This window comes from Trachypithecus francoisi, unplaced genomic scaffold (assembly GCF_009764315.1).
Source record: "Trachypithecus francoisi isolate TF-2019V2 unplaced genomic scaffold, Tfra_2.0 Lachesis_group5, whole genome shotgun sequence".
NCBI lineage: Eukaryota > Metazoa > Chordata > Mammalia > Primates > Cercopithecidae > Trachypithecus > Trachypithecus francoisi.
The window spans coordinates 53,459,701-53,474,580 of NW_022681470.1; the positions used below are offsets into that span (position 1 = coordinate 53,459,701).

Genomic DNA, 14,880 nt, shown 5'->3' on the forward strand with positions numbered 1-14,880 from the left:
GATAACATATTTTCTCCTTAACATTGAAAAATTTAAATGAAGTATAACTTCACTGGTAGAGTATAATTATAGAAGAGTGGGAAAACAGTATGCACATATATAAGTATTCACCCAACAAGTCTTCATGGCATTCTATTTTGTGCAGAGTATCATGGGAGTTCAATGTGTCAGGAACAATAGGAATTGTAACCAATTTATATTGTATGAAAACTATTTTGACAGATTTTATAAAATTTAAGGAAAGCAAGACTTTTACCTGCTTATAAGTTTTACTTACAACTAATGTTACTTAATGTCCCAGGTCTGCAAATTATTCTTACCACATGGACTAAAACTACTCTTTCAGAATCATTGACTCTGTTCCTTCTAACCAACTGCTGGGTTTTCATTGCCAAAATCATCACTGTATATCCGTGTCTCAGTGTCCTTTTATCCCCCTTATTCTCTGCTAGATCAAAAATTATTTTGAAGAAAAATCTATATATGGGAAACTAGGATTAGATCACTATAATCTTATACTTCATAAATGTAACCAAATATTACAAATGGAATAACCTCATTCTTTCCTCATTTTTTTTCTTAATTCGAAGCAATAAAATATAATAGCTTAAAATTCAGTCACTGGAGTAAGCCTGCCTTTCAAAACTCTTCCACTTAACATTTATGGGTATTTAAAAATATATCTCTTCGTTACCATTTCCTTTCCTACAAAACAGACACATTTCATATGCTTCATGGATTAGTAGGAAAAATAATTAAGACACACATCTGCATCCCTTAGAAGAGACCTTGAGATATTGTAGATGCCAAATAAGTATTATTTCTTATGAATTTATTCTCTCCTTAGTCACTACCTCAGGGAGGTTTTTCAAATACATTTTTAGCCCTTCAATCATTACTGCTTATCTTATCACACATAACCAAATAGGTTATAATTTCCTGGGGCTGAATATTTTAATTTGCTACCTTCCTCACCTCTGAAATATTTGTTTTCTCATAGACTTGTGTCCTCTCTTTAAGTTCAGCACTTGATTTGGCTAAGGAGATAAAAATGTATAGATCTGAAGCCTCTAGCAATGATTGCACATTTTGCACATGCCCCAGGGAGCTCATATTCAAATAGAGCATTTTCAGATTCAAAGAGCAGGCTTCATGGGTTTTTAAAATTACTTAAGTTCAGCATTAGATGGATTGGATAAGCAGATTTGATTCACTGGGTATTCTCTGGAAAAAATCTCTAGGATAGAGACGGGGAGATGGAGGCAAGTGCTGAAAGTAAATCACACACTAACAACTTTTTGCTGGAACTATCTTACATTATGTAGAAAGCCTAAGGTGTTTAGAAAATATCAGAATCGTGGAGGACAGAAATATGGTCTAAGACTGGAGGAGAGGGAAACATAATGTTAGCTGTTGGTTACTATGATATTTTTAGCTTTTGTTTTGGTGATAGTTCATGGAGCTTACTATATTATTGAATTTAACTAATTAGATAATTCAATGAAAAATAAGAATACTTTGTATGAAACAATAATGAGTTTGTCATGAACCAAAGGTTATGATTATTTTCAGTCCATGCACCAAGGAGAGAAAGATAAAGGGAGATAGAGATTAAGAAAGAGAGAAACTTAAGAAATCTAAGAAAAAGAGTGAAGGAGGAAGAGAGGGAGGAAGGGAAGACAAGAAACAAGAAACAAGAAAATGTATACGCTGCTCATTTTCTTTACTATGCAGTTTCTGAACACTCAGAATGCCATTGAATTTAAAACTGCATATAAACACACATTATCTCAACACTGTTATTTTTGGGTTTTCAGGTATCAATTGCTAGGTGAGATTAATTACCGTGAATGTGACACAGATGGATGGACCAATGATATTCCTATATGTGAAGGTAGACATAAAATGTATTTACGAGTATATTGAAATACCTTAAATAATCTAAGATTTTTAAAAATGTCTTACATTGAAATATCTTAAAGTCTCTAATTAAATATTTTTATTTATTTATTTTTGTTTCTCATATAATGTAGAGTGGGAATCTAGTCTTTTTATGACTACATTCTTGGTGTTTCAAAAGCCAAATATGAATGCAACCTGATCTAATCTAATAATTGAAGTATTAGACATTAGAGAATCTAAAACTCATTTTTATTTCCTTTTGGATTTTAATGGCTAGAAATTCATATAAGCATCATTAGCTATACTTCATTAGCTATGCTAATGAAGACCAGAATTTTACCTTTATTAATCAAGAGGCACTCACCCAATAACCACCCAAATGCAGGGATCTATGGTAACAGCTGAAGGGCAGAACACGGCTGAGACCTCCCACCAAAGGAGGTTGCCTGTGAACTTACCTTTACAGAAAAGAGGAATAAACTAAGGGCGAGCTCTGTTATTTCTTACTGTTCTGTAAAGCAGTGAAAATGAGAAAATGTAGATTCTGTTTTCATGCTGTGAGCTAATAATTCAAATCCCTAGTCATTATGGAAATAAAAGAAATCAATCAGAGTAGTATTTCCTAATTCCACAGTGAGTAGTAAGTGGAGAGAGATATAGAAGAAGTGTGATAATCATTCAAAAATTCTGTCAACTACAGAAAAGAATGGAAGATGTTTTTCATCTATGAAAATTAGAGGAAGAAGATTAATGTTCTAGAGAACATCTACATTGAAATCACCTGGGATGCTTGTTAAAAATTAAAATATTTGGTTACTAAAAAATGACCTACTGAATCAGTATCTTTGGGGTGAGCATGCAGGAAGATAGCCCTAAAAGTTTCATTTTAACAGGCATCCTGAGTCATTTGAGAGTACAATAAAGTTTGACCACAATCTTAGAGAAATTGGAAAATATTAAGTAGAATCAAAAGAAGTACTCAAATTATTTTGAACACTGAAGTCGAAGAGGATGGAAAATTAAGGATGATTTCTCTATTGAAGTTAATGTCATAAAGTTTGCTTTTACATCTTTTAGGCATGCGGTGTTATATTATGCTGGGGCATAAATGAAAATGTTGTATTTAATTATCTCAAGCTTTGTATTTCTTGATTATTTAAAAATACTTGTTTGTTACTACAAAAATACAAGCTAACATTGAAAATAGTGATTTTCATTGTCCACTCCCATAGAAAAGAATCAGGAATAAACATTCCATTTGCTTGTTTCTTAGAAACATGTATCTCTAGCAAACAGGTATATCAAATGCTTCTAAAAATAATTTAAGTACTTTCCTCCAATCTTATCCTGAGGATGATTTTATACACACACATATTTTTCACAATAAACTTCTAAAATTCCGTTAGAAAACATTATATGTATTTTCTTCAGTTGTAAAGTGTTTACCAATGAAAGCACCAGAGAATGGAAAAATTATCAGTGGTGCAATGGAACCAGATCGGGAATACCACTTTGGACAAGCAGTACGGTTTGCATGTAACTCAGGCTACAAGATTGAAGGAGATAACGAAATGCATTGTTCAGAAGATGGTGTTTGGAGTAAAGAGAAACCAAAGTGTGTGGGTAAGATACACTTACTTTTTTAGTATTTTTAGCTTTTCAAATGTAAATATACATTTAAAACATCGTTCATTCTAAGGAGTATTAGCAATATTAACAATAGCTAATATTTATTGAGCACTTACTATCTGCCTGTAATTGAGCTAAGTTCTTTGCATGCATCATTTAATTTTACCTTTCAGAAAAACTCCATGATTTATTTACTCATCACTTTTATTTTATAATTGAGGAGACTGGTGCAAAGAAGTTAAATACATGCCCTGGATTATCATGGCATAAAGAGTCAAGTTAGGATTTAAATGTAGGTTATCTGATACCAGAGTCCATGCTTTAACCATAACTCCATTGTAGTCGCCTCTTAGGCTGAAAAAGAATGCTAAGTATTTTTGCTGCAAGTTGTAAGACCTCTGGAATAGACATTTGTTTTTAATTTTGAAAGCCATAGTTTCATTATGTATTTCCAGAGATACATTAGAATGACATTCATTTTTGAATAACAATTCTAGAAAGCAGACCTGTTTTATATTTGTACTGCAAGTTTACTATAAATGTTGCTGAAATGAACAGAATCTACTAAATAAATCATAGCCTCTTAAAATAAGTTTTATAGTAAACTGTAAGCCAGGATATTTTTAGTCATAATACTGCCAACCTGTGCATCATGACCAATCAATGATTTTGGCTTCTGTGGTAAAAATCGTGGTTGATTTGTTTAGTAGTACCATAATGCAAGTTCATTTTACCAATAAATGTTTGGCAGAAGTTTCTGGTATATTTATATTTTAATATTATCTAAAATTTCTAAATTCTTTTTACTTTTAAAGTCTGTTCTATTTTATAGTTAGATACAGAGAAAAGAATTTCTCTTCTTAAGAACTCTAACAACAATACTTCTTTATGTTAAAAACTAATATTTTTATTCAGCATAGCAAATTTCATGTACTTTAGAAGTACATGGACGGAATTTACATCCTTACAAGTAGATTCTTGTGGTTAGTGAAACCTTCCTGGAATGGCTGATGCCTACGATTAAGTCTTAAAGAAAAAAATGAGATTTTGTAGATGAAAATGAGAGCAAAAGCATACCAGAGTTCAGTGGAAGGAAGTGGAAGGGCAGTAAGGTTTTAAGGAGCATGAAGCACCACTGGTTCTTGTCCATTGTTCCTAGGCACCTTAGTGTAGAATGCAAGTAAGGAATGAGTCAGTGATAAATAGAAGGTGGGCCAATACAGAGTGCTGCATGCACCGCACTGAAGAACACACCTTTTGTTCAGACTGATTTGGGAATCAATGAAGGATTTCAAGTGGAGTTATGATGTGTCTACATGAGAGGTCATTAAGCTACACACAAGGAAAATGGATTAGAAAGTGGGAGAACAGAGTTTGGGAAACTACTTAGGATTGGTATAATCTCAGGTAAAAATGTTTGAGAGAAGTGAGTATAAAAGATGATGGCCTTTTTTTTTCTTTCTGAGGAAATCTTGGCTAAATGGTGATGACACAAAAACAGGTCAGTTACTTTTCAGAGATATAATGACAATGAGTTAAATCAATGTCTTTGACAAAGAGTACTGTTGATAATTGCTGTCTTTTCAATAATTTGAAGATGTGTTATTTTTTGCAGGTCATTCAGTGAAAACATCACAATAAAACTATATTTATGGTCAATTTTATATATACACTTGATGAGTGTTACTGGTCACTCTTTATTTCAAGAAGGCTAATTTGTCCTGAAACTAAATAATATTAGAAGAATAATTTAAATCAGAATTTTAACTTTCTTCAGATAAATCATTTATTAAGTGGTCAAGTCAAAACAGAACTTTTGTTTGGTTGACTGACTTACCTGATGGAAACATTTCTGTTTTCATATAATTATGTCCTGGTCACAGTCCTTTAATTTGCAATAAACATTTTGGAATTTAATCCCTTCTATTTAGAAATTTCATGCAAATCCCCAGATGTTATACATGGATCTCCTATATCTCAGAAGATTATTTATAAGGAGAATGAACGATTTCAATATAAATGTAACACGGGTTATGAATACAGTGAAAGAGGAGATTCTGTATGCACTGAATCTGGATGGCATCCGTTGCCTTCATGTGAAGGTAATGTTACATTTACTTTCTGGATCTATACAAATTTATCACATATTTTAATTAATTCTTTTAATAAAGCCACTTATTTTAATCAAAAATAGAATGCTAATTTATGTAAATAAACTATTATAAAAATACTTTATTTTATTTTTTTCCCTTATTTTATTTTATTTTATTTTTATTATACTTTAAGTTCTAGGGTACATGTGCATAACGTGCAGGTTTGTTACATATGTATACTTGTGCCATGTTGGTGTGCTGCACCCATCATCTCGTCAGCACCCATCAATTCATCATTTATATCAGGTATAACTCCCAATGCAATCCCTCCCCCCTCCCCCTCCCCATGATAGGCCCCGGTGTGTGATGTTCCCCTTCCCGAGTCCAAGTGATCTCATTGTTCAGTTCCCACCTATGAGTGAGAACATGCGGTGTTTGGTCTTCTGTTCTTGTGATAGTTTGCTAAGAATACATAGAATTTTCTGTGTTCAAGGTTCATTTTGAGAACACTTCATACGATACACACGCTCTGAAAATAGACACAAACAGGCCAGAAAAGTTCAGTAGCTTATTAAATCATTGACTTATCATCAAAAACCATGTCTGGAGTAGAGCCAGGACAATAATAGACTTCCTGATTCTCAGTAACATACAACTCTCAAACAAGTAGATTGCTCTACTAATGCCCAGAATTTATTTAAATTATATTAATATTTTAAAATACTTTAAAAGTAACTTGTATTACTAACAGGTGAGGAAACTCTCAACTGACAATGGAATTAAGTGGAAGGAAATGAATATTTTTGTTAACAACAGGCCCAGTATGACTCAACAGTGATGATGGTGCTGGAAAATGGAAAAACCAAAAAAAATAAAAATAAAAAAAAACCCAAAATCTCCTAAGTTTCATTATGGAGGGATGTTATACAGAGCCAAAGAGATCATTTCAACTGTGCTCTTTGCCCACCAAAAAAATATTTCTGGAATAGAGTGTTCTACTTAACCCACTTCATTTTAAAAGGGAAAGTTTCAAACTATCATGGCCAAGAAGAGAGAATATAGACAGTGGCAGACTTTAAGAAATTATGCCATAAGAAGTACAGTAAGAAGCTATAGCTATAGTGTGGTGATAACTGTTTTGAGGTATTTTCAAACATTTATAAAAGGAGTGAGTTTGCTTTTGATGAGGACTCCTACAACTAGTGAAATGAGGAACAGTATTACCACATATGGTCCAAAAATCTAAATGGGTGATATTGCCATACTGTGAGAGAAGGAAGAGTTGAACTCTTAAAAGCCCTCTGAACTTTAAATCCCGTGATTCATAAATACATGTTTAAACTGTGCTTTAGTAATCCTCTTTTACAAAAAGAATAGTTAATTTTGGGTTAATTTTATACACTAAAAAAATTTTGGTTTGAGCTCACAAGTGTCTCCTTGGAAAACATATTTTTCTTCACAGTTGTGTGATCTCTACTTTTAGGCACTGTTAAGAACATATTTTAGGAAAAAAATAATGAACAAGAGACAATAATAACCCACCTCAGATCCATGTTTGGCTAATGGTGTGTGGGGTCCAACTATTTGTCTTCATGGCATTCATAGTTCCTAAGCAAAGGAAGTGCATGCATAATTCCTTTGGCATTAACTTCTACCTGAAGTATATTACTTCCAGAACCCCTTTCAAATCTACAATGAATTTATCCATCCAATAATCAAAATGTAACTTATAAACCACTTATTTTACATCAGAGCCTTGCTGTGTTTTGAAGATAAACATTACAATAAACCACCATTTCAGCTTTCGATGAATTCAAAATAAGACTCTGGGAATTTAGTTTTATTTGAACATGTAACTCTGTAGCATGACTACCTCCTTGTAGTCATCTGATTATTTCGCCTCTTTTACTTGTTCACTTTGCTACCTACTTAAAAGTCTTCCTTAGCACATATTTGTTTTCACAATGAGAAATTCATCTGTTTTTCCCAAATGTGTTACTGCATTTCTGTTCTTGCTTCTCTTGAACACTGATTGATTCTCACACACACACACACACACACACACCCCAAAGACTCTACATTTATAAAGCATTTTTCTTTTATATATTTTTTTCCATTTATCAGTCACAAATACAAGTAAAACCTGAATATTCAAGACTATGCTTGAGGATCCTGCTTTCTTTAGGAAAAGAGATACCAAGAGAAGGCATTGGGATTGAGTACTCCTTTTCAGAAGACAGTTCACTAATAATCAATATAAATAAAGGAAAATTCATCCCAAGTTAGTTAAGCATGCACTCTCTCTTACCATGTTTTATTTTATTGAAATATATTTTACACTGATTAGATATAGAGAAGTCTTTCTTAATAAAAGAATTCCATTCTTTGTATGCCAATATAGCATAAACATGACTATTTTCTTGGTACAAAGCAAAGATCTACTTGCTGATATAAGATGAATTCAAAATCTATACACATCATTTTCTCTGAAATCAGGTAACTTCAAACTCTCTTTGTTGCTTCTAAATCTATAAGAAATTTGGAATTAAATAATAAGATAACATTAAAGTAAAATAATCTACTTAAATTTTAAATACTTAAATTTTCTTCAATCTGGTCTATGGCACATACATGTCAGAGGACTGATTGGAGGTGAATTGTCAAAACTTTGGTTTCTGTGTCCAATAGGAACAATCTGTAACAGAAAGTTATTTACAGAAACAATCAAAGGTACCAAGAACTGTTAAATTAAAGCTATCTTTGATCCAAATCTATTTCTTCCCTGTACAGATTGGATTTTCTATTGGTTCAAAACATAGAGTGCCAATCTTGAATTAGTGTTATAACTTCAAATGACTAATGCTTGTTTCCAATAGTAGGAAAATATGGATAGTCTCAAATATTATTTTGGATAAAGGTACAGGTTTGAACAATGTTTTAATAACATGATTTATTTTAAAAATGATTGTGAGTATAAGAAATTAAGGTTTATCACAGGATTTATGTCTACTGCTTGAGTATAATCACCAGAAGTCCTTCTATTCTTAATTAACACAATTGTTCTGTATTATTTTATTAATTTCTTAGTTAAACTCTTGTTTTTTGTATCTCATAGCTTTTGACTTCAAAAATTGGTATTAAATTGAGCTATATCATAAGGAAAAATAATTGAAGATACATAAACTGAACTTTAATGAGTATATGAAAATATGATAGAGAAGAATGAAGTGACACAGAAAAAAAGAAAAAAGGAATACATTTAAGACTCATTTGAAGTTAGTGTCAACATCAAACACTGAAGACATGTTTTACATAAAATAGTAAAATTTTAAAACAGCAAAACTTTAAAACTTGTATACTAAGTCACATACATATTATTTCTCATATTATTATTGCTAATCTAGATATATTATCCTGTTAGCTATAGAGATATATTAAAGTTTATTCTGTCAGAATGAAGTATAAGCTTAGGAGCTGAATGGACACGGTGGAAGTTTGGTATTGAGAAGAGGAAATATGTGATGAATAATTAAAACTTTATAAAATTTTATGTTTGACTAAACATACAAGTTATAAGAAAGGAATAGTGGTAGTATAGAGACGAAGTAAGAAAATGTCAGGAGATGAGATGTGACAAGTAGGCAGGACCTAAAAATTAAGTAAAGTAGAAGACGAGAAGCAAAAAATATAAAGTAAAGGAAAGTAATAAAATATAAAAGAAAAGCATCACTTAGACAAAGACAAGGAGAAGCAGGAGAACATAAATATATGAGGTAATGGAGAACACCAAAAAGTCCATAATCAACAGAGTCAAATATTACAGAGTTTTATCTGTTCAGTTCAATAAATAATTAGGAAGCCCATAGTATGTACCAGTGACTGGAATATGTGAAATGCAAAGCATTTCTGAATTTGAACATTGGAGCTCATTGGTAGCTTTTGTCAGAGCAATGACGACAAAATAGAGGTGTCAGAAACTAGACAGTAGTGAGTTGAAGAATAAATGTGAGACGGGAAAGTGGAGATAGCAATTATAAAATGGTATTTTAAGGATTTTGGTTTTGAAGGGGTGGGGAAATGTAGTACATTAGCTAAACTTGAACAAAGTGTTAAGAGAAGGGATTTAAATTGCAAAAGCTTCCATATCAATTTAAGAGCATGGTTGATAAGGTAAGAAAGAAGGAAGGAATAAACAATGGTTTAAAATACAGGGGAAAATGAAAGAATTAAAGCTAACCTGAATTTGAAAGCAACACCTTACCACTGAAGACTAAACAAAATACTTAAATCAGTGTAGATACAGATAATGTTGAGGAATGCTGGAAAGAAGTATAGGGAACTCACTACTGGTGGTCTCAATTGTTTTGTGTGAATGGAGACTTATTATCTGTTGATGAAGAGGCAATTGTTTCAGGTGACTTGAGAAAAGTAAGGAGACTATGGATCATTTACTGTGGGAAATCAAATAGTAAATAAATTGGGGGTGTAGAAATTGATTTCAAGCAATGCTGAATGTCCACCACAGCTTTTTAGTCCAAAATAAAATATGACTCCAATATAAGTGGCCATATAGCTTTTCTACAATACTTAAAATGCATAGTATTTTATTTTAAAAGGAATATTGCAAATGGATTCAATACTGAGATATAGCAGAGTTAATGGAAAGGAATGAGAAGGTGCTTTATAGATTAGGACACACTGGGCCAAAGGATGGCAAACTATAGGCTACAGGTAAAATACAACTTACCCCCTTTGTGTAAACAAAGTTTTATTGAAACACTGCCATGTTCATTTGTCTATGTATTGTCTATCACTACTTTTGTACTGTAATGGCAGAGTTGAGTTGTTGCAGCAGAGACCTTTTATCTGGCCCTTTACAGAAAAGGTTTTCCAAACCCTCTGCTATTTTATCCTATTATAGTAAGAAAAATGTAATGCAATATCTCAATGTTTAAGATATTAAGACTAAAGTTTATTTTCATTCATGTTCACTTTCAATGTAGATCAGAAGGGACTTTACTCATTGTATTAATTGTAAGAATCAGGTGACAGAAACACCATTTTTTTCATGTCCTTCTTTACTCACGGTGTCATTGGGAAAGAGAAAATAAAAATTCACACAATGGCTTTTAAAACTTCTCTCTAAAGTGAAAGATATTACTTCCGCTTTTATTATAGTCTCTTATGCAATCACATGGCCACAGTTACTTCAAAGAGAAAGGATTGTGCAGTCCTATCAATTGTCCAAAAAAAAGAAAACCTGAATATTTGTAAACAATCCTTATGAGAATCACAGAAACCAAAGAATAGAAGGAAAATGAAAGTAAGAATTGAAGTTATATGTGATGAGATCATTGCCAGTTATGGAAAGTCATGAAGTATGGAATGACTTTGGAGAAGAAGGGATTAAGAGCCCAGGAGGTACAAATATATCAGATGACAATATAGTGAAGGAAAAAATAAGTGATATACCACAAAGGATACTATGATGTGTTCATTTTAATGCCATTTTGTATTATGCTAAGGACAAATAAATAACACCTACTTTTAAATGTTTGTATAAATGATGAATTTTAATGGATATTTCTACATTATCCACACATCCATTTTCTTTTCAGAAAAAACATGTAATGCTCCTTATATTCCAAATGGTGTCTACTCGCCTTTAAGGATTAAACACAGAACTGGAGATGAAATCAGGTACCAGTGTATAAATGGTTTTCATCCTGCAACCCGGGGAAATACAGCAAAATGCACAAGCACTGGCTGGATACCTGCTCCAAGATGTGCCTGTAAGTTCCATTCATATCTTGGCCCATTTCTTAATTCTGAAATTTCTTTTAAATGCATAAAAATGGGGAGTCAATAAAACCAAATATTTGTCTTATTGTGTATATAAGGTAAGGTTGTTGGAAGTATTCTTTAGTTTTCGAAGTTGCCAAAACTCATTTTTTTTGCTACTCAAAATTAAATGTGTATGTGTGTTTATGAATGTATGTTTCCCTTATTAATAAATTCTTCCAATATCTGAATTAAAATACTAGATAAAAATAATGTCATCTAACACATACTATATTAGTTATTTAATGCATTGTAACAAAATACCCCCAAAACATACTTACTTAAAACAACTAACCTTTATTATCTTACAGTTTCTGTTGGTCAGGAATCTGAAAATGGCTTATATACGTAGTTGTGAATCAGACTGTCTTATTGTGTTGCAATCAGGATCATGGGCCAGGCCACAGTAATGGGAACTGCTACACACTTTTAAACAACCAGGTCTCATGAGAACTCACTCACTATCATGAAAACAGCAAGGGGGAGATCCATGCCCATGATCAAATCACCTTCCTCAACATTGGGAATTAGAATTCAACATGAGATATGTGTGGGGACACAGAGCCAAACCATATCAATTATCTACTCACACACTGTTAACTACAGTCATATCTATTTTTTTGAAGTGAGACACTAAGTCCTGCATATATCCAAGGGGAGAGAAATTAGGCACCACTATTTGGAGGAAGGAGTGTTGAAGGACTCTAAGTCTTAGCAATTTCCTAGTGTTGGAGGTAATTACCTAAAACCATCACATGTAGCAAAATACCACTCAAGTCAACAGAGTATTTTATTTCTGGGATGCTCCTTTACCCTTTTAAAATATTTTTCCTATCTCTATGATCAAATTTATTTTCTTTCTCTCTAGCAGTACATAGACAAGATGTACCACACTTAAACTATATATTCCATGAAAGGAAAATATGATACAAATGATTGATCAATGACTTCAACTCTAATTCCTGGCATAATTTCAGTCCCTAAGGGAGGAAGCTATTATCAATATGAAACAGATTTCAATGTGCATAAGAATTATAAGGAAAATATTTAATGATTTTATGGTTGGCTTATGACAATGTAGTTCAGCCCAAATGTATCTAAACCGAGACCCAACTATATTTGGATTTCAATTATTAATGTTTAACAATGAACCATCTGGAGTTCTCATGGACAAGATAGAGAAGTTGATCAGTTATATGGTTTATCAGTTTGTAATTTCATTAAATAACCATATCTAATTATCAGATGCAAGTCTTTATTCTCAGCCCTGCTTCATTACTCATTGTGTCATTGAACACTTTAATGATTTAGGGGAAGGGCAGTACAAATTAACAATTGGAATGGTACAGAGGATAATAATGAATCTGCATTAGGGCAGATTCAGCATTCAAAGAGAATCTTATGTGCTAAGCTGAATCTAATAAGATGAAATTTAACAATGTTGACTCTAAGATCCCATGCCTGGGTCAAGTAAATTACAGTATGAATATATTAGCAGTAGTTATAAAAATTCGTGAACATTTTTATCAATTTCAAGATCTGTTTGAGCCCACTTTATGACGGAAGCACCATAAATGCTGTGAAACCAAAAACTACATTTGTAGAAGGGTAACAAGTAGAATGGGGCTATTTGAAGTCCTTCTATTCTCAGCGCTGATAAAATCATCTGTGGGTACTAATATTTGCTTCAAGGAATCAGTTTGTAAAATGGATAAAAACAGATGTAAATGTGACAAAATTAGAGAATAGCTAAATAGCTCGAGCCTGTGGTAATGATATATGTTTTTAATTATGCCTCCGTTTTATTCCTTTTGGAAAGAAATCTCAGTGGACAATTTTATTTTATGACATTTCGGGAAAAACCATAATAAGATGGATACTCATACTTGTTTTGAAATCAACCACAAGCTTTCAAATCTCTGCTCTACCACTTAATGTGAAATTCAATTGAAATCTTTAAGACACAGTTCCTGCAAATCTGAGACTCAAGCTTTCCCAATGCAGAGTTATTGTTAAGCAATACATGTCTCAACAAATCATGATGAAATTTGTAAAGTCCAATGGTAAATGGAAACCATTCCAAATCTTTAAAAAGTGATGGGGAAAAATGTAGAATGTTACTTAAAAGAGATAAGACTAAGTAAATGTTTTAATTTCAACACTGGGAGCTTCCAATAAATAGGGAAAAAATCTATCAATTACAAGATATATGGATTGCAGGCCAAGAAACTATACTGAAAGAAGTATCATTCACTAGTCTTTGTTAGAGAAAGGCATTTAGGATATACAATTATTCAGCTTATAATCCACATAATAAATGTTTGTAGAAACTACATGAAAATTTCCCTAATCAAATACCAAAGAAAATAAATCACTGAATTTAAGAAAGAGGGAGATGAAAAAGAATATTTATATGTGTGTGTGTGTGTATGTGTGTATTGAAATTCTTTTAACCTATTGCATAAGGTTTATTGGAAGTGAATCAACTTTCATGGAAAACATTAATACCATTTTGTTATTGAAAGTGCTAGATGATCGTAAATAATCTCATGAGAAGAGCAAATTTTCTGAAAAATATATGAATCTGTTAATATGATAAGCAAGATAGCACTCAAATGTATTTATCAAAATTAATATATAATAACTCGGTAAGATGTAATTATATTGTATCTTACTTAAATATAGTTTATAACATTAAAATTATTTTGCTGTCCAATTGAAATTGGGAATAAACAAAAAATGTTAATCAAAATCTTAACTATTTGGATATGAAGAAATATTTCTAGTCTGTTTCTCTGGTTAAATAAAGACTGGAGAATTTGGCTCAATGAATTGTTTGAGGCATGAATTAACTATGCTATTTTTCTGTGTGGTATCATCAAAGAAAAATTTTTGTGTTTCTGTATATTTTTACATTGTCTTAAATAAATAGGAAGGAGACTTATTTATTTATTAGTTAGTTCGATTTTTCGAGATGGAGTCTCGCTCTGTAACCCATGCTGGAGTGCAATGACACAATCTCGATTCACTGCAACCTCTGCCTCCTGGGTTCAAGCAATTGTCCTGCCTCTGTCTTCTAAGTAGCTGGAATTACAGGGGCGCACCACCAGACTGGGCTAATTTTTTTTTACATTTTTAGTAGAGACAGGGTTTCATCATGTTGGCCCGACTGGTGTCAAACTCCTTACCTCAAGAGATCTGCCTGTTTGAGCCTTCCAAATTCCTGGGATTTCAGGTGTGAGTCACTGCGCCCAGCCCATGAATTCAATCTAAAACAAATAAAAACCTTAAATCGCTCAAAATACTACCTCCTTACATTGAGTTGTTCTGAGAAGAAAATGCAGGGCTCTTGTTTACTGGAGAGAATAGGAAAAAAAAAAAAAAAGAAATACATGAGCTAAGCGGTAGCACTGAC

The 14,880-nt window shown here is 32.4% G+C and overlaps 1 protein-coding gene across 6 annotated transcripts in view; it reads left to right on the plus strand.

The window, feature by feature from the left end:
* CFH (complement factor H) overlaps positions 1 to 14,880 on the plus strand; it is a 175,052-nt gene that overhangs the window by 23,552 nt on the left and 136,620 nt on the right. For all 6 annotated transcript variants that reach the window (XM_033200639.1, XM_033200640.1, XM_033200641.1 and 3 more), the window contains exons 4-7: positions 1,818 to 1,894; positions 3,334 to 3,525; positions 5,463 to 5,633; positions 11,243 to 11,416. In XM_033200639.1, coding sequence (XP_033056530.1) covers positions 1,818 to 1,894; positions 3,334 to 3,525; positions 5,463 to 5,633; positions 11,243 to 11,416 — 614 coding nt within the window. The remainder of the gene's footprint in view (positions 1 to 1,817; positions 1,895 to 3,333; positions 3,526 to 5,462; positions 5,634 to 11,242; positions 11,417 to 14,880) is intronic.